Source organism: Tachysurus fulvidraco, chromosome 2 (assembly GCF_022655615.1).
Source record: "Tachysurus fulvidraco isolate hzauxx_2018 chromosome 2, HZAU_PFXX_2.0, whole genome shotgun sequence".
Taxonomy (NCBI): domain Eukaryota; kingdom Metazoa; phylum Chordata; class Actinopteri; order Siluriformes; family Bagridae; genus Tachysurus; species Tachysurus fulvidraco.
This window is the reverse complement of record NC_062519.1, coordinates 4,673,335-4,692,367: the sequence shown is the minus strand read 5'-3', so window position 1 is coordinate 4,692,367 and position 19,033 is coordinate 4,673,335. Positions and strand designations below refer to the sequence as shown.

Here is a 19,033-nt window from a genome sequence, read left to right as displayed (position 1 = left end):
CGCAATATCCCGAGCCTAATAAGTATGAAGTGTCCAGCTGTGATCCATTAAAGCATGGCAGTGACCGGCTCAATGCTGGATTCTCAGTCCAGATCCTACAGCTGGATAGCTTTTTCACCACTTTGAGTTTGAAATTATTTTTAATTAAAGACACGCATTCTGAGCTTAAAGCAACAGCTTGCCTTTTCCGTGTGATCTGTGTAGCTGTGATTAGCACAAATTACAACACTTAAACCTTGACCGTAAAGCAACGGCATTCATGAAGACAATGAAAGCTTCAGTGGTACTCACCCTGTACCAAACGATCTCTCGCAATCTGCCGTCGGTCTTGAAGTTGCACTTCAGCGTCACCGTCTCTCCCACAACAACAGGTGGTAAGGGCTCGATTGTGACTGTTAAATACCCTGCAGAGCAGAACAAGGTGCGGTTAAAACAGTGTTCAGACACATGCACACACTTGTACCGGTGTCCAGATGGCAGTGGCGTAATTCAGGAGTCGGGTGTATTTAACAGACCGTGTGTACAACCTGTTCAAATCAACACATTCACAAAGCTGCTGTATGCTGCCGATGTGTAACGTTAAACTATTTCTTTTAATAACGGAGACACATTTTAGTTGAACAGACCACAAATGTACATTATCGCTACATACTAATAATATACTGTACTAATAAACAGAACCTGGATTTTCTGGACTCATCTCCTCAACACACAACTGGTCTTTTTTTATTTTGCCCTACACTTTTGCACATGTGCACTTCGTTCGGTAATCATACAGTTCTACTAATGGGCATAAAAAATACATTTTAATATTTCATTTACTTATAATTTCTTCTTTTTTCTCATCTGTACAGTTGATTCTATTTCATTCGAATGGGACTACGATTCTATTCAAATTTTATTTTATTCTCTTCTATTTATATGGATTTTTTTTTCTGACATATATAGTCACAAAGCATTTCACTGTGTACTGTATAGCTTCTGCAGTTTATTGTTTGTTTTTTTTTTTTTTTTTTTAGAATTGTGTCTTTATTCATTTATTGCTGGTTTGGGTCAAGTGGATTTCTTTGTAGCCATGAATATAAATAACCTAATCAGTGCAGATGTAATTCATTAATTTACACACAAATGTCACTTGATACATTTGAAGCATCGATGTTCTTTTTTGCTCTAAGAACCACACTTTGGTCATTAAATCATGAAGGAAATTAACACACAACGAACAGAAACCTGTATCAAAATCAAAAGAATGATTAAAGAAGAAGGAGTAGCGATAAGGCAAACGTAACACGGCTCTGATGAGAGAGTATCGAGAGAAGGTTAAGGAGAATAGCCAGATGGTTTGGTTCACGTAACCACTCTTTACGACCATGGTGAGCAGAAATGTATCTCAGACCACAACATATATCAAGGATTAATGCTTCAGCTTGAAAAATCTTAATGAGTTCCACTTCTGTCAGTCAAGAACAGGAACCCGAGGCCTGAAACCGGGCAGTTTTTGTCTAGTCTCATATTCCGGTTGTATATAAGAAAGAGCGCAACTGTTTCCTTCTGTGATTTCACCTGTTTGTGTTTTATACTCATAAATCAACCCATTATTTAGTTATAGGGAATTGCATAATGAGATGAACCCTCAGAGGAAAAAAAGAGAAGAATTACATTACCATTGAATAGATGCTGAATTGGATTCACAGGCATCTGTCTTACTTTAAATGCTGTCAAGGCGTGCATGCGCACATACCATGGGAAACGTTTAGCTCACGGTAAAGTAAATCAATCTACAGCTCAGAATGTTCTAAAAATAGCTTTGCAAACTTCGAGATTAGCCTATGTGGCCTGAAAACTATTGAACATCATATCAAATTATGTTCTGTTAAAATGAGCTAATTTTTAGTATCTCGTACTGCTCTCTTGGTATCTCCTGGTGGTTTATTATAGATACTCAATAGCCAAGTCTTTGGTTAAACCAAGATTAAACATAGACAAGACGTTGCAAGTTGGAACATTCTGAACACACTAAAGACCTCCCTGAACAATTTTTTTCCTTTGTTCATATTCTGTCTCTCAGGAACAAAGAAACAATTGGACAGAAGCTACTTTGCTTCATTAATTACAATCAGCGTTGGACAGTTTGCCATCTGTTTAATTAGGCTTCAAAGTCAGTCAGCCTGCAGCATCTACACCCCATGAATTATAGGGGAAAAAATTAAATGGACACTTTGTATACATGTTTAGCTGTTTATACAAGGTCAGGATGGTCTAAATCAAGGAGTAGCTAAGTGGTTGACCTTCTAATCAAAAGGTCATAAGTTCAGTATTGCCAAGCTGCCAAGGCTGGGCCCTTCAGAAAGGCCCTTAACCCTCAGCCGCTCAGTTGTATGAATCAGATGAATGTAAGTTCTGAATAAGGATCTCTGCCAAATGCAGTAAATGTAAATCAAGCGAGCACATTTGGCCATGCTCTCATTTGGTGATTAGGAATGGAATACTCTTTCTAGGGCATCATGGAGAATTATAGATGGGTTCTATAATAGCATGTACAATTTCAGCACCATATAAAAATATTGTACAGTCTCCAGTATATTCTGATATAGTTGCTAATATTTTGGCACAACAGACAGTTAAAATAATGTATATGTTACAGTTTCATATTTCAGCACCAAGGACAGTTACATATAAGTTTTCGGTATGTCTAATAAATCTGATTATAGTTGAAATATTTCAGCACTATGGACAGTTACAGTTATTTATATGCTTCTGGCCTTCTCTCACTCAGGTTTATGCACACCTGAACATCACAACAATACTGAATGTGGTTCTTCCAATGCAATTTTTGTATTTTTGAGTGATAGCAGCACTCTTACACAAAATGAGTAAAGGTTGGCAGGCGAGAAAAATATTAAATAATCTGTGCAAATGTCACTGGATAAAATGGCAGTGTAGTATTGTGTAGAGAGGATGAAGGTCTAGTCCTGGACATTTGTAAGATTTAGCAGCAAACAGCATTATGAAAATAAGTAGGTAACATCAGTCCTAAACCACTATATAATTTGCATAATAATTAATAACACTTTTTCTCAGGACAAAATAGACACCACAGTCCTACAGCCCTAAGACATGTTATTTATTGGCTTCCAAATCAGAAGGTTATTCATAGGGAATCCCACTTGCTTTTTTTTTTTTTTTTTTTGGAATATTGACTTTTAAGATTCATGTTTGGTCTGACTGCTGGTTGAGATTAAGTTTAGGACCCAGGGTAAGATGTGGGTTTGTGTTTGTACTGCAAGCACTTCATGAATATGAAACTGATTCCCACTCCATTGCCCTTGCTTTTGAATTTCTCATGAGATTAGCTTTGGAGATGCCTTTTCTCTGATTTGCTTCTGGTTTGTTCTGCGAAAACGTTTCACACCTTCTGTAGGAATAAATATTTTACATCCTAGCACATCAGCATATGTATATTGTGTTCTCATATAAAGTATCTAAATTAAATCCCTAAATCCCAAACCATATGTTCAAGGGAATTTTATTCCACCATATAGCTTGCCAATTTTCCAATCATTACACATTTTGTACATTAAATATTGTGTCAATCTTGTTAGCACTTGTTTCCACCAGTTAGAAATAGCTTTCCATATGGAATATTTTATTTTGCTTTCCATAGATGTTCAGTGCTCTACAAAATACAGCAGTCTGTCAATGATTATGTCATTTCGACAATTTTGACGACTTTTAGCTCCATTAAATAACATAGAGCATTAAAACAAAAAGTCAGTGTGAATTACTTGTTACTATAGAAACTCATAAATGTATTGTCATTTGTGAGTTTCTGTGATACATTATTTGTCAAAAATACTGTTATATTAAACCAATTAACACCTGCTGACCAATCAGAATTGAGAACTACGCTGCACCATACTATTACCCGTAGTAATGGTACAATCCAGCATCTGTGGTTACAAACACAGAGCATTTATGTTGCAGGCTAAATGGCTAATTTGTGTCTGTTAAAATGTGTCTGATTGTTGTTTAGGAAAGCACAATTCTGTTGCTTTCCTGCTGAGTAAATTACTATCATTACAAAAGCGAGCATCTGTTTCCGGGATGCTGAATGGCATTTTTGTCAAAACACAGAGACAGAGATGAATCAAATATGTCCAGTTAGAGATGTAATTCAGGTTCATACATATTTCTCTAGTCTACTGAGTAGGTAGCTATTATTCCACCCATCTTCAAAGTGTCATATAAACAGCTATGAGACTTTTTAAATGTTAACATCATCGACAACATTAGATAGTTTCCTAATGCTTAACATTAGCTGAGTTAATATGATCTTTGAGAGAAATTGGGATATATGTTCCATTTTCAATCAATAATATTGTTTTTTTTTTTTTTTTTAAAGATCATACAATTGTCCACATATTTATGCATAGTTTTGTATCTTGATTTTTAAAGCCCACATTATTATCTATCAGCTTTATACACAGTCAATGGGGCTTTTAGTTTGGAGGAGAATTAAGAACTGAGAATTTGCATAAAAGATAAAATTAGTAACTAGAACTTTGGTGAAAAATAGGTTTAGAAAACATTTTGTAATTTGTGACAAAACTACTCGATTGCTCCATTTTCGACAACCTGGTGTAGAAATCTCCACACAACCCAAACAGCATATTTGTACAAACATGTTAAAAGCCATTTACTCAATTTCAGTTTCAGTGTTAGAATATTTACTGCTCTTGTGGAGCAAAATCCGAATAATGAACATGAATATTCACATCACGAGTTTTTTTCCACACAGACCCTCCACACAGAAAATAAATATATAAATCTAATATATCGGTGGTAGCTAATTTCCAATATTTTCCTTTATCCTCTGTGATTCCATTCATTTGTCTTAAGGGATGAAAGATTTTAATTGCCGACTACAGGCAGATACTCAGCAATTAATTTGTATCTGAAGTCAGAACAAATGTAGCTTAAATCCCTCTGAAGGAGCGCACCATTAACCTGAGCATTCACTTCTGCAATTATTACATAATTATACTTAATATGCATGGATTAGCAGGAAGGCTCATATTAAGTGTTTTCAGAATGTGGTTAAATAAAGCTTAAAAAAATAAAAGTTTTGAAACCAAATAAAGCCGTTTCTTTCTGCGTGGTTTTAAATCGTGAGGCGTGTTGTGAGCTTCATGATCCAACAAATAGTAAATCATAAAGTCATCAACTTTAGCACCATAGACAACGCTGTTTCAGCAAAATATCAAACTTTATAGCACTACCGGGAGTTAAATTTCGGTTATTACGTTACACTTTCAGCACCAAGGACAGTTTTGTGTATTTTATTCAGAGTAGGGTTTCCCAATTTGTCTAATTTTTCTGCTTGTAGTTCAAGTATTTTAGCAGCATGTACGATTACATATGAAGTTTCTAATTTTCCTGGCTATTCGGCTGACAGTACTAATTTTTCAGCACCACGAACGGTTACGTCCATAATGTTTGACAGGCGTAGCTCGTAGACAATGAAGATGCAAATGTAACAGGATTGCAAGTGTGTTTTATTTCTGTCTGTGCTAGAGCATGAAAATGACAAGGTGTGATAACAAACGTAAGGACTGCTATTGATTGTATTTACAATTGTGTTTCCCATGTGAGTCTGCATTATTTATGATGTCATTTAAATTCAATTCCCAAGCAATATTTACATATATTTGCATTTTCATGAACAACAACATATAATGGCTGATAACATTTGAATTCAGATGCATTCTGTATTTATAAAGCTATCGTTCTCCCATATGGTGTTTTTTTTTTTTTTTTGGCAGCCATTGGATATTATTATTCATAAAACTGCAACTGTACATATCCCATTTGGTATTAAACGTATTCACCCTTTCAAGGGGCATGCAACAGAAAAACACAATGAATTAAATGTTTTCTAATTAGCATTTGAATTTGAAAAAAATCTGAAGTATCGTTCTGTAATTTTACTTTTTATTTCAATTCGATTCAATTCAAGTTTATTTGTATAGTGCTTTTTACAATGGGCTTCGTCTCAAAGCAGCTATACAGAACATAAACATAGAACAGAAGTTGTCTGAGGTGACTCAGGCAGCAGTGGCAAGGAAAAACTCCCTTAAATTGGTAAGGAAGAAACCTTGAGAGGAACCGGACTCAAGGGGGAACCCAACCTCATATGGGTGGAACTGGGGGTGAGATTACAAATATACAGTCAAACAAGTGTTGAATTGGTGTAAAGATCACATGGAGTTCAGATCTCCTCTTGGTATCATAGAGTCCAACTGGAGCTGGTAGATCTGTAGATGTCTCAGGATTTTCATAGAGTCAGCCTCATCTCAGTGGAGGTCCAAAATCTTCATTGAACGGAAGACAGATTTCCTATAGTGATTCATTCCCATGGGACGTTACATATACTTTGTAATATACCAGTAATGATTTCAGCACTACTGATAGACCCATATCAGCTATATTATATACAGTATGCTCTAGGCTGTAGTGTATATTGGTAGCGACAGTACGTGGCAGGAGAGATCCTCATCGTCTCTCCGTCTATTCAGCCGACACTTCATTCTCTTTGTTTGCCTTGTGTTTTGTATATTTCACCTTTAAATAATTAGTGACCCATGACGAACACACGCGGCGTTTTCTCCAACATACATTAATAAATGTATTTATTTATGTCTGTGTGGTGTGTTGGTTCTGCATGCCCCATGTTTCATCACTTAATGCTGGATTATGTAATGAAATATCATATATTAAATCTATAGTACTATGTTGATACAATTATTTCCTGTCTGGATTCCATGGGAATTCTCAAGCACAGAACCTTAAGCCACACATTTCCTCTGTCACATAATATCCAATATGAGGATTTAACCCACCACCCTAAAATAAAGAGTATCCTGGTCTACTGAGCAGCTTAGACCAATCTAAACCCAAAGAGAACCTTACATATCTACTTTGTCACAAATAATGGAATGTGTTCGAACAAGAATCTTGATAATACAGTGTGCAAAACATGTACACAAATACTTCTCAGAGGCTTATATTCATTCTTGTAATGCAGTCAAGCCATTGATTGAACTGTCGAGCTGATTTTTTTATTCTATAATCGACTAAAGCATAAACTTTGATCTATTGTCTAATATCATGTTATATTTTCATTTAGTTTTTATATATGCAACCTTTTGCTAAGGACTCTTCCTCACCATAAACATTTTATGCATAATAAATAAGATGTTCGGCATTGGTTCAGATTAAATATCTGCTTTAAGGTATATAATAGTTCATTTTCACTATGTGTCTGTTTCCTATCACATACCCGTTGCCATGAGAGTAGAAAGAGCTGGATTTCAAAAAGTACTAAAGTAGAGATTAGTAAATTTAGCCAAGGACACAATTAGTAAAATGTGGCTTGTTTTACTGTTGTGCGTCTCTCACTGGGCAAACGGCTAAGCATCAGACAGTGTGAGGTAATTTAATAGCAGATAAACAAAACCAATGGTGCCAATACTTTAACTAAAGTAAAGGGAGTATTGATGGATTTTACATCAATCGTAGAGAAGGCTAGACACTGAGCTAAATGTCAGCAAGAACAAAAGATTACTATGTCGTTCAGGCTACAGACATCATCCTAGATGGCACTTCATTTCATTTTCTTGCATGCAGGTAAGCTTTAGGGCACTGCATCTTATTTTCCTCCACTGGAAGAGAACCTATTAGGGCACTTCATCATGTTTCCTTGCATGTAGCACCACCCTATAGGGCATTCCATCATGCATTCTCCACTAGAAGAGAACCTATTATGGTACTTCTTCATGTTTCCTTACATGTAGGGGCACCACAGAGGGCATTTCATCACTTTTTTTTTTTTTTTTTTTTCAAATCCCAAGTGCATTTCATCATGTTTTTTTCCCACTGAAAGGGCACTCTAGGTAGGTAGTTGATCTACCAGTGGTCCACACTAAAGGGCTCCATTCTCCTTTTTCCTCTCAGTCTGCTGGCACTAGGATATCGATGCACCCTGTCAACACCTCTTAGTCTACCAATGATCTGCGCTATTTCTAGTTCCACCCAAATATCCAATTCCAGGACATTTAACATGGATATTTCATTTTAGTACAGTTCATTTCCATAATATCTATAGTTAAATTCCAAAATAGATAAAACCGAAATGAACCCAATTCGATTAAAACAGCATATATTCTGTATTGTGTGTATTTTATTCATTTTATTTCATTGGGAAATTCTGTTTTCCTCTATTGGGGCACGGTGGCTTAGTGGTTAGCACGTTCGCCTCACACCTCCAGGGTTGGGGGTTCGATTCCCGCCTCCGCCTTGTGTGTGTGGAGTTTGCATGTTTTCCCCGTGCCTCGGGGGTTTCCTCAGGGTACTCCGGTTTCCTCCCCCGGTCCAAAGACATGCATGGTAGGTTGATTGGCATCTCTGGAAAAATTGTCCGTAGTGTGTGAGTGAATGTGTGTGTGTGTGTGTGTGCCCTGTGATGGGTTGGCACTCCATCCAGGGTGTATCCTGCCTCGATGCCCGATGACGCCTGAGATAGGCACAGACTCCCCGTGACCCGAGAAGTTCGGAGAAGCGGTAGAGAATGAGTGAGTGAGAGTGTAAAGGAGCTTTAGGAATGTTCTGGAAGCCATGACTGCAGAGGTTTGGGGGAAAGTACAGTACGTACAGTAAATGTAACAACCGCCAGAGGGATCCCTCAGTTTTGAACCCCTTCCGTGTTGGAGCACCTCCGGTTTTTACTGACATTTAAACAAGGCTCCCCGTGACCAGAGGTAGTTTGGATAAGCGGTAGAAAATGAATGAATGAATGAATGAATGTTTTCCTCTAAGATGGGGAAGAAAGCATATGCTCCTTAAAAGAAGATAAGTGAGCATCAATACGGATTTTTGAGCACTCCAGTGTCTCCTGCTAATATTTCTGTTAAGCTCTTGTCAGGAAACGTGTTCTAAAACTTTATAAATCTGTCAGTCTATGAGGAATGTCTGGGAAATTTTCTACATCTGATTGGCAGACAGATAAGCTTCGACTCTGACACTCGAGGGAAATAAGACTAGCTGGATAAGAACAAATTTCTTCCAGATGTGCAACAAGTGCATTGTCTCTTCTGTCTCACGCTTCAATTTCCATCAAATTTGCTAGAACGAGAAACATTAAGATCAACCGGATTATCGAACGGGTGAAGGTAATCCGTGACTGGATCGAGGATATGTAAAACCCAGAACGGGATCCACTCGAATGCCTTAATACACCTTGATGTGCTGTTTAAGGAATCTTAATTGAATCATCACCCTTCAGGGATCTCCACGTGACTTAAATGGATAAGTTTCAGCCAGAGAAGCAGGTCATTAACATGACTCAGAGCTCTTACACAAATCCCTTCTACTCAGCACTCCCACTCACCATGAGCAAAATTTGACTAAATCTTGAGGCCCACCATTAAGTCCACAAGCATTTTGCCTCTTACACTGATTTATTTTGCTCTGGTACAAACAGACATTCAGATAAAGTAATATTTATATTAGCTTCCTAGCTTGTTCTAATTGTTATTGATTGTTCTAGTGAAGTCATATCTCAAATAGACTCCCAGATTAGAGAAATGCCCAGTTATAGCAGGGCCATGCTTGTATATTGGGAAATGCTGACTCGTTATTTGAGCTGCTGATCAGAAGATAGTGAGGTTCAATCCCACTAGGACCAATGACCAATGTGTCCTTGAGAAAGGCTCTCAACCTTCCAATGCCCCATTGTATCCTATCTCAGTTGTAAGTCACTTTGGATAACACCGTCTATTTCTCTCTCTCTCTCTCTCTCTCTCTCTCTCTCTCTCTCTCTCTCTCTCTCTCTCGCTGAGACTCTAGTCATCCTGACCCCTTCTGGCCTCCCGGACCTGCCCGATCCATCCTGGTACCCTACTTCTGTTGGAGTCTCTTCGCTTGGTCTGTAGCCTGGAGATACATTGGATTAATATCAATGGTACCATTTAGAAACCATGAAGACTGTAATCGAAATGAACATTTTTTGCACTCAAGTCTCCATCAATGAACAGTTGATAAGTTCAAAAATATAGACCACATGTTAAAACTGGAAGGAATTTCCTGGTTACACAATTGCAAGTTTTGACTGTACAGTATATTAATAATTACAAAAGGGAAATGATTTATAATCGCACTCTCTGGTGTCACACCGATGAGGATGGGTTCCCTTTTGTGTCTGGTGCCTTTTAAAGTTTCTTCCTCGTGTCGTCTGGAGGAGTTGCTTGTCACCACCACTACACTTAGCTTGCTTGGGGTGAATTGATACATGTATGACAATGATCATGCTTTAAGGGATCTATACAAATAAAACTGAACTGAAATGAAAGATATATAACTATGAAATGACTGAACAAACCCACTCTCGTTAACTACTGATTGTCCTTCGACTTAGTGTCTTTTTCACCACCATGATGTATGATGTATGACATATAAGACATCACCATACCATTGTAGTGAAAATAGGCATACATACATTACAGACACAGCAGGTAATTGCTTGGGGACTTGAGCTTTGAGGCGAACTCCCTGATGGCCAACACTAGGTCTATGAAAAATTCAAATCTCAAAGTGCAGAACTCCTCCAAACCCCCAATGAATAATGTATAGCACTATAACAGGAAACCTACCCAGGGTGCTGTCTCACATACTTGATGTAAATGGTGTTGATAATCTAATCACGAAATAAGCAAAGATAACATCATTTATAGTAATATTGTAATACAACATGGGCCCAAGGTCATTTTGCTAAGCAGTCTACCCTTCACTGTGCAGCATGTAGAATTAGCCTTATTTTTTTTGCAAAGATATCCTTAGTCTTTTAAAGTACAGTACAGACCAAAAGTTTGGACACAGCACCTTTTAAACAGGACAATGACCCCAAACACACCTCCAGGCTGTGTAAGGGCTATTTGACCATGAAGGAGAATGATGGGGTGCTGCACCAGATGACCTGGCCTCCACAGTCACCGGACCTGAACCCGATCGAGATGGTTTGGGGTGAGCTGGACCGCAGAGTGAAGGCAAAAGGGCCAACAAGTGCTAAGCATCTCTGGGAACTCCTTCAAGACTGTTGGAAGACCATTTCAGGTGACGACCTCTTGAAGCTCATCAAGAGAATGCCAAGAGTGTGCAAAGCAGTAATCAGAGCAAAAGGTGGCTACTTTGAAGAATCTAGAATGAGAAGGTGTGTCCAAACTTTTGGTCTGTACTGTATATACAGAATCTAAAAACACACAGCACAAGCACACATCTTGATCTTGCCTTTGTGATGAAACAATACTTGAACCGGTAAGCTTGATGTAATGAACCGTCTAGAACAATCCTAACTCTATCCTAGGATGTAATTTTTTTTTTTATACAGGCTTCTGGGACACATGACTGCAAAAAAAAAGAAGAAAAAAATGCCAGAATGACCCTTTTGTCGTTTTCTAGAATCTTCTTTGGCCATGAAGACACATTCCCACCATTCAGTAATAAACATGCGAACTAAAACATACAGTATAAAACAGTGAAGTGACATACGACTAAGTACAGTGACCCATACTCAGAATTAGTTCTCTGCATTTAGCCCATCCAAAGTGCACACACACACCGTGAACACACACCCAGAGCAGTGGGCAGCCATTTATGCTGCGGTGCCCAGGGAGCAGTTGGGGGATTCGGTGCCTTGCTCAAAGGCACCTCAGCTGTGGCCAGCACGAGACTCGAACCCACAACCTTCGGGTTACAAGTCAGACTCTCTAACCATTAGGCCACGACTGCCCCCAGGCCATGTACTATGCTTTGAACCAAGTAGACCATGTTGCAGTTCCACAATGGAAGACCAACAAATAAACCATTCCAAACCAAACCATTACACACATTACACTATTGACACTCAAGGCTACTATTCCCTACTTTCTTTACATCTTATGACCTTACGAAGGAATCAACGAAGGTGCATATTAACAATTCTACATGTATAAATCCATAACTCATTTTTGTTCTTTGACCAGCATCACTGAAGTGAACATACTGTACAGGAAAATCTGTCAGACCAAAAACAATGGATAAAACATTAGTTTCACAAGCAAACGTTACGATGCATGTGCGTATTTCAGAAGAAAGCGTGTTCATCTTGGGCTCAAAAGCAAATCCGTGTGCAGACAGAATACAGATTTAGATCTTGTGCTATAAGATTGTATAAATAAAAATAACACTGTTTTAGAAGCTGTATTCATGTGTGGCATCAGTGGTGGAAATACTCTGAGATATGAAGCTCTGAAGCTTCAATTCAGTGCACAAGGAGCTGTGTAAGAAGCTTCCTCCTCTCGCTGCTCTAGATCCGAATAAACAATTCATGCAGCATTGCAGCATCTTGTTCAGAGCACCACACTCCTCGGCCTTGCACAACAAAAACGGAATGAAGACATTTGTATTTGGGAAGAATCCGGAAAGGCACAGCTGGATTTAGGGAATATTTAATAACGGAGAATTCATAGCCATTCCATCTGTGTTCCTCCACAACATTGATCTGGTTTTAGACTTAAAACCCCAGTGATTTAAATTCATCTTACATCATCACAAATGCCCATGATGAACCCAACATGACTCAGCATTTATTATTATTATGATGACTGTTATGGTTCCCTGCGCCACTTAAGGTACATATGATGTCACATATAATGTCATGAAACTAATAACATCATGATGTCATCGACTAAACACACGCAGGTTAGTATCAGGATTTAAACCCTGGATGCATTTACCATCTCAATACACTTTCTTTTAAAAGGAATGAATACAACAACTGAGGTCAAGTATAAAATCAACAATAACCAGGTTTCCAACAGGAAAGAGTCTCCAGGTTTACAGCTTTTATGTGAAAACAGGAACTAAGGTGTTTTGTGGACTATTAGGCAGGACTTTAGGAATCACCTTCAGGTTGGGATCATTGAGTCATTCCCGTGTCATCAATCATTTCCCTGTACCAGCATTGTTCCTGGCTTCATTTTTCCTGGCTTGATTCGGAATAATTTCATTTAATTGAATTTTTGCATATGTGTGTTTGAATTCTGAATATATTATGTTTTCTAGCCCCATCCCGTCCTTCTCCTATCTCCTCAGCTAATTTGTATTTGCTTTGCTTTATTTCATTACATACAATATAGGACTAAATCAAGACAACTAAAAAGTCAATTTCACTTTGATTCGGAAAAAATGACAAATTTTCTGTACTGTCTAGGTGGATGGGATGGCATACCCTGTGTCTCCTGTCAATCACAGCACTGCCAGCCGATACTCTATACACTCGTGTTTACTGTAAAAGTGTGAGTACTAAGCCCGGACTTTGGCCACGTGTCTGCCCCGCCCTCGTCTCTTCCTCCCCGCCTCTGCACACCTGTTCCTCGTGTGTCTGATTGTTATTAGTATTTAGTTGAGCCGCGTTGTCTTGAGCAGCACAGAATCCTCTGTTGTCTGTTGTTGTCTAGTCTCTAATCCGTGTCCCTGATTTGTGTCTATTTTATCCCCGCATCGCTGACAAAAAAGAGTGGACAGAGTTTGGGAATTAGCCAAAACTAAATTAGAGAAAGAATCCAAAAGCAAAAATGTTTGCAATATCTGATTGCACTCCTCACACCAAACAACACTACCATCGCTGCTCGACTGATCCCACATCTCTCAGGGTAAGATGTAGGTACAGTATACACCAAGACTCTTTTCTGTTCTGGCACCAAAGTGGTGGAATGAACCTCTCATAGATATCAGAACATATTTCCTCTTCCTGAAACACAAACTTGCTTTTATTTACCCCTTTGTTTTATATACAGTACTTAAAAAAAATATAAATGCTACAATTCCTTCCAACAAGGTTTATATGCTGATGCTATCCTAAGTCTGTGACCTAATGCACCAGTCTTGTACCTCGCTCTGGATAAGGGTGAACACCAAATGCCGTAAATGTGAAAATGTAAAGGATTGATATCCCACTCAATCTAGTGCAGACAGAAGGGTTTGGGCTTTGCCTCAAATATTACACCTCTGTATTGACGCAGATGTTCTTACTTTAAGACAGCCTGGTGTTGGATCTGCTAATTACCATCATTACTGATAAGGTCTTAGGGCTCGCACTTCAGATTCATATTGACTTCACTGCTAACCGTATCCCCGGTTTGATTTCGGCTCCGCAGGTGTGTGTTACATCATGCATGGCAGCGCTATGATAGGGTGGTAATTTAATCACCCTAATGGAGCTGTGGTGTCTCAGTCATTTCTGTCCCGCTGCTGTAGTACGTTCTCGTAGAGTGGAAAAGTAATGAGCAGACGGCTGGTGAGCAGAGTTTGCTAAGTTTAAGGCATCTACAGTACCGACAGTGCAGTAGGTATAATAAGTAAGTACTCTTGCTCTGACTCTTCCACTGTTGGACCGAATATTGAATATTTACAGATACACACCAGGAGAGATGCAATGGGCTAAAAGATGGAAAGCAGCGCTGCTCGCTTACCCTAATTTATTTTGTTGCAATGCTATACATTTATTTTTGCAATACCTGTGATCTCTAAAGCAAATAAATAAATAAATAAATAAATAAATAAATAAATAAATAAATAAATAAATAAATGCAAGTAAGTAATTCTCTATGCCCTTTAAATCATTTTTATTTTTAAGATTTTTTTTTTTCTTTCTGTATTTAAATATGTTAGGGATAAAATGTGGAGTGAAATCCAATGGAGATTAAAAAGAAGGAGGAACAAAAATAAGGAAGAACAGAAGAGCAAGAGAGAGCGAGCGAGTGAGTGAGTGAGTGAGTGAGTGAGTGAGTGAGTGAGTGAGTGAGTGAGTGAGGACAGAATATAAAGAAGAGAAAAACAGGAGACAAAAATGAATAAAAGCTAAAAATATCACTCGCGCTTTCTTTAATTTAAATGACTCACTGACTCATATGCTAGCCTGCTGAACAAAAGAGGGAATCTTAACTAAAACTCCAAATGTGCAACATCAAGTGCCTCAGGAGCACTTATACAAATATTATATGCACAAGTTACCTATGTGTGGGGAAAAAAACACTTAAGGATGAATCTCATTTGCTGAATTCTGTCAGCAAATGAATCGTTTGGTACAGTAAAGTGACTCTCTGAATGACCAAACATGAATAAAACATGTAATAGTCATAACAATAAAATATAAACAATATTTTTTTGCAATAAAAAATTTTATATTTGTACAATTTTATTAAACAATAAAAAAATGCCTTTCATAAAAGTGTATTCAAAAATAACATTCATTGGGTTATCATTCAAGTGCAGGAGACACAGCAGTGGCATGATGTGTCGTTTATAGTGTACGATTTTGGCAGTGAGCTACTTGTGACTTACTGTATACAGGATCAACCTTGTGGTCCTGTAAATGGGAGTGCAGTAAACTGGGAATAAATAAATAAATAAATAAATAAATAAATAAATAAATAAATAAATAAATAAATAAATAAATAACGTTTTCAGCCTGTACACATGGTCTCTCAGGTCTCTGGATGTCTGTCACAGACAATCGTATGATATGCATTCAAAAGATCCTGGTGTTAGAGCTACAGATTTTAATATTAATCATCCAATGGGAATAAAGAGACGGCATGACACGCTTGTTTGACAGCCCATAAGCCTGTAGGGTGAAAGGAAAAAATAAAATAAAATAAATGCAATTAAACTGCTAATATTATAAATATTTCATTAGAAACCACTCTGCAACTAAATATTAAAAAATAGAGTATTAGGATTTAGAAAATTACATAAAGGCTGACATACAACAACAACAACAACAACAACATTTTATATATATATCTTCTTCCTTGGATGGAAGTGAAAACTGGATCGTCTGTAAAAGTTCCAGTGACCCATTCTCCAAAACTCCAAACCACACCAAGCCAAAAATAGGCACTGGCTATTTAATAATAATAATAATAATAATAATAATAATAATAATAATAATAATAATAATAATAATAATAATTAAATAAATAAATAAATAAATAAATAAATAAATAAATAAATAAATAAATAAATATATTTTTTTACTATAATAATTCTTTTCTCTCCTTATGTTTAACTTCTGTTCTTTGTTTATATTCTGTAAAGCTGCTTTGAGACGAAGCCCATTGTAAAAAGCGCTATACAATTAAACTTGAATTGAATTGAATATTAGGTTACACCAATCAAAACTAAATTATTGATGACATTCCTAAGAACGTATGATATCCGTCGAATCATGCCGAGGCTACGGATCCTTGGAGATATACAGGGTGCTGTGAATGTCTTCCCATTTTATAAGTTACTTAAATATCTTAAAAACGTCATTACATTCTATATAAACATTACATGTGAAGGTTTATGTTTATCAGAGTGAAGAATAAATGAATAGATCAGAGCAATGTTATTATGTACGTTCTCTAAACAGAAACGTGTCATGTGTAAAGACAGGATGTTATGAGTGTCTAAATAATACCAGAGAAATGGAAAACTACTGATATACTGTTTATAACTGTGCTTATACTACAGATATAGAGTACTGTGCTTATAACTACTGAATAAGCAACTCTGGCATAGATCAGAACTATCCGGTTCCCCTGGAAATACCGACCAATCTGAGGATCTCAGCATCTCATCATCCTGCCAGGCACTTAAACAGGTGTCCAGATGCATTGTGGGACTTTGCACCTCAGAGTGCATGCCACTGCAGAGAGAGCACCTGGCCTTCTGGTGTCAACATGCTGTTCGCAGCACACATCAACAAGGCTGCCGTACCGTCTGCTGCCAATCAGAGACCGCACGCGTATGGGCTGTGGGATTCTGCTATCAGGAGTGTCAGGTGGAAGACAGATGCAATATCTGAAGACCAAATGGCCCGAGTAAATCTGTTCAGAAACGACTGATTAAACAGCGGTTCTCGTGACACGCATGATACGGAGCGGCATATTTGAGTGGAAACTTGGGAAAAGCCTTTACGTGGCAAAAAAGGATGAAATTTTGACTGAGCGGTATGCAGTAGTACTGAAAACTTCACACCTTCCTGGACAAAAAAAAAAATCTACTTCATATCTAATTACAGACTGAATCAGTTAAGCGTGCACTGTGTTAGGAAAGTCCACATGCTGTAGCTAACAAGGGTCTGAATCTTTAAGCAGACTCCATTTTCAACTGCATATGCTAAACTGGCCCTTTTCCCATGATATTTTAGTGAAATCTATTTATGGCCTCTAAAAATTGAGTCATTGCAGGTATAAATACAGAGACTTGGCCTCAACCGGATATTTATTTATTTATTTATTTATTTATTTATTTATTTATTTATTTATTTATTTATGCCATTTTTCTATTCAATTATTTGTCGTATTGAACATGACTATTATTCATATACACTCTCCGGTGTTTATAACAGTTTATAATCACACCCTTCAGTGTCACCTAGATGAGGATGAGGATCATTTTTGAGTCTGGTTCCTTTCAAGGTTTCTTCCTCTTCCATCTAAGGGAGTTTTTTTCCTCACCAAAGTCACCTCAGTCAGCTCAGGCTTGCTCATTAGGGATAAATACAAACATGTATAAATATAAGTCTAATATTAATCTTTGTGTAATAATCTTTTTGTAGTATATTTCTTGTGTTCTGTAAAGCTGTATTGTTAAAAGTGCTCTAGAAACAAAATTGAATTGAGCCTCAGATACGTCTCGGACTGCTGCATATTTGTGAGTAAGAACTCGTACTGTGGTTGCTTTACATCTCCACACATTCATCCTATTTATGTACCAGCTATATTAATGAGCCCAGGCTCAGAAGTAATGAATGAATCAGAGGCTGAAATCTGGCTCAAACACCTTCAAAAACATTGAAGAAAAAAAAATAGCCACGATGACTCGACTAGAGCAACTTTAAGACTGGCTGCTTGCTTCCTGAACTCCCAGGCAACAGTGTGCATGCATAGAATAAGGATGCTTTAAAAAGAACAAAAAGTCTTGCCATGTTTTTTGTTTTTTTTTATCTCCTTTGTCACTAGTTCTTCCAAAATGAAAAGTAGGTCAGCTTTTATTTATTTATTTATTTATTTATTTATTTATTTATTTATTTATTTATTTATTTATTTATTTAGTTTTTGACCATCCAATGAGGTCACAGCTTGGGGTCCAGGTGAGGAAAAAACAAACAAGGATGAAAAAAAGCAAGCGAGCAAATCTAAAGAGAGTTATAAGACCAGATCAGTTTCAGAATAAAGTGGATGATTACTAAGCTTGACTGTTAATAAGTATAGAGGGATGAGCTCGGGCTAGATAGATTCGCTGAAGTTGTCACAACAACATAGCTATGATTAAAGTCTATCAATCAGGAGGCAATTGTTTTCTTTATTATTATTATTTTTTTTACCATATGAGTGAGAAGGAGCGCAGTCTTTATTACAGAATCTTCAAAGAAGACAGAGACTCTTAGACTATAGCCTATTATTCTATAACCTGCTATAAAACTATTCTATACTCCAAAATCTAGCATATATATATATATATATATATATATATATATATATATATATATATATATATATATATATATATATTTTTTTTTTTACAGCTAAACAAATGTTAGGTTTAAGACATATAATATATTTGTACCTTGTGTTTTCACTGCTGTCAAGACATAAAATTTAAAAAGCCGCCCACTCCTTTAATAATTTTAAATCACGCATTTACGAAACACTGAAAATATAGTGTTTGTTTCTTCTGTCTTTAAGGAAAGGAGGGGAAACTAGTGTCTAATGTAAATACATGTACAGTCTGGTTACTCTATTCATTTCTGTGTCCTTGGAGGCAGCATTGCACAATTCCACTCGACTACAATCTCTTGTAGAAAGGACATTTTTTACATTTATTATTTTACATTTATTATTTAAAAACTCTGATGACTCAGAAGTGAACCTCATCCTCATCTGGGTGA

The 19,033-nt window shown here is 37.2% G+C and overlaps 1 protein-coding gene across 1 annotated transcript in view; it reads right to left on the bottom strand.

Annotated features, from left to right (window-relative positions):
* The window catches only part of igsf21a (immunoglobin superfamily, member 21a), a 276,114-nt gene that overhangs the window by 172,709 nt on the left and 84,372 nt on the right, over window positions 1–19,033 (bottom strand). The window contains exon 2 of the mRNA XM_027167692.2: window positions 292–404. Within this exon, the coding sequence (XP_027023493.1) occupies window positions 292–404 (113 nt within the window). The remainder of the gene's footprint in view (window positions 1–291; window positions 405–19,033) is intronic.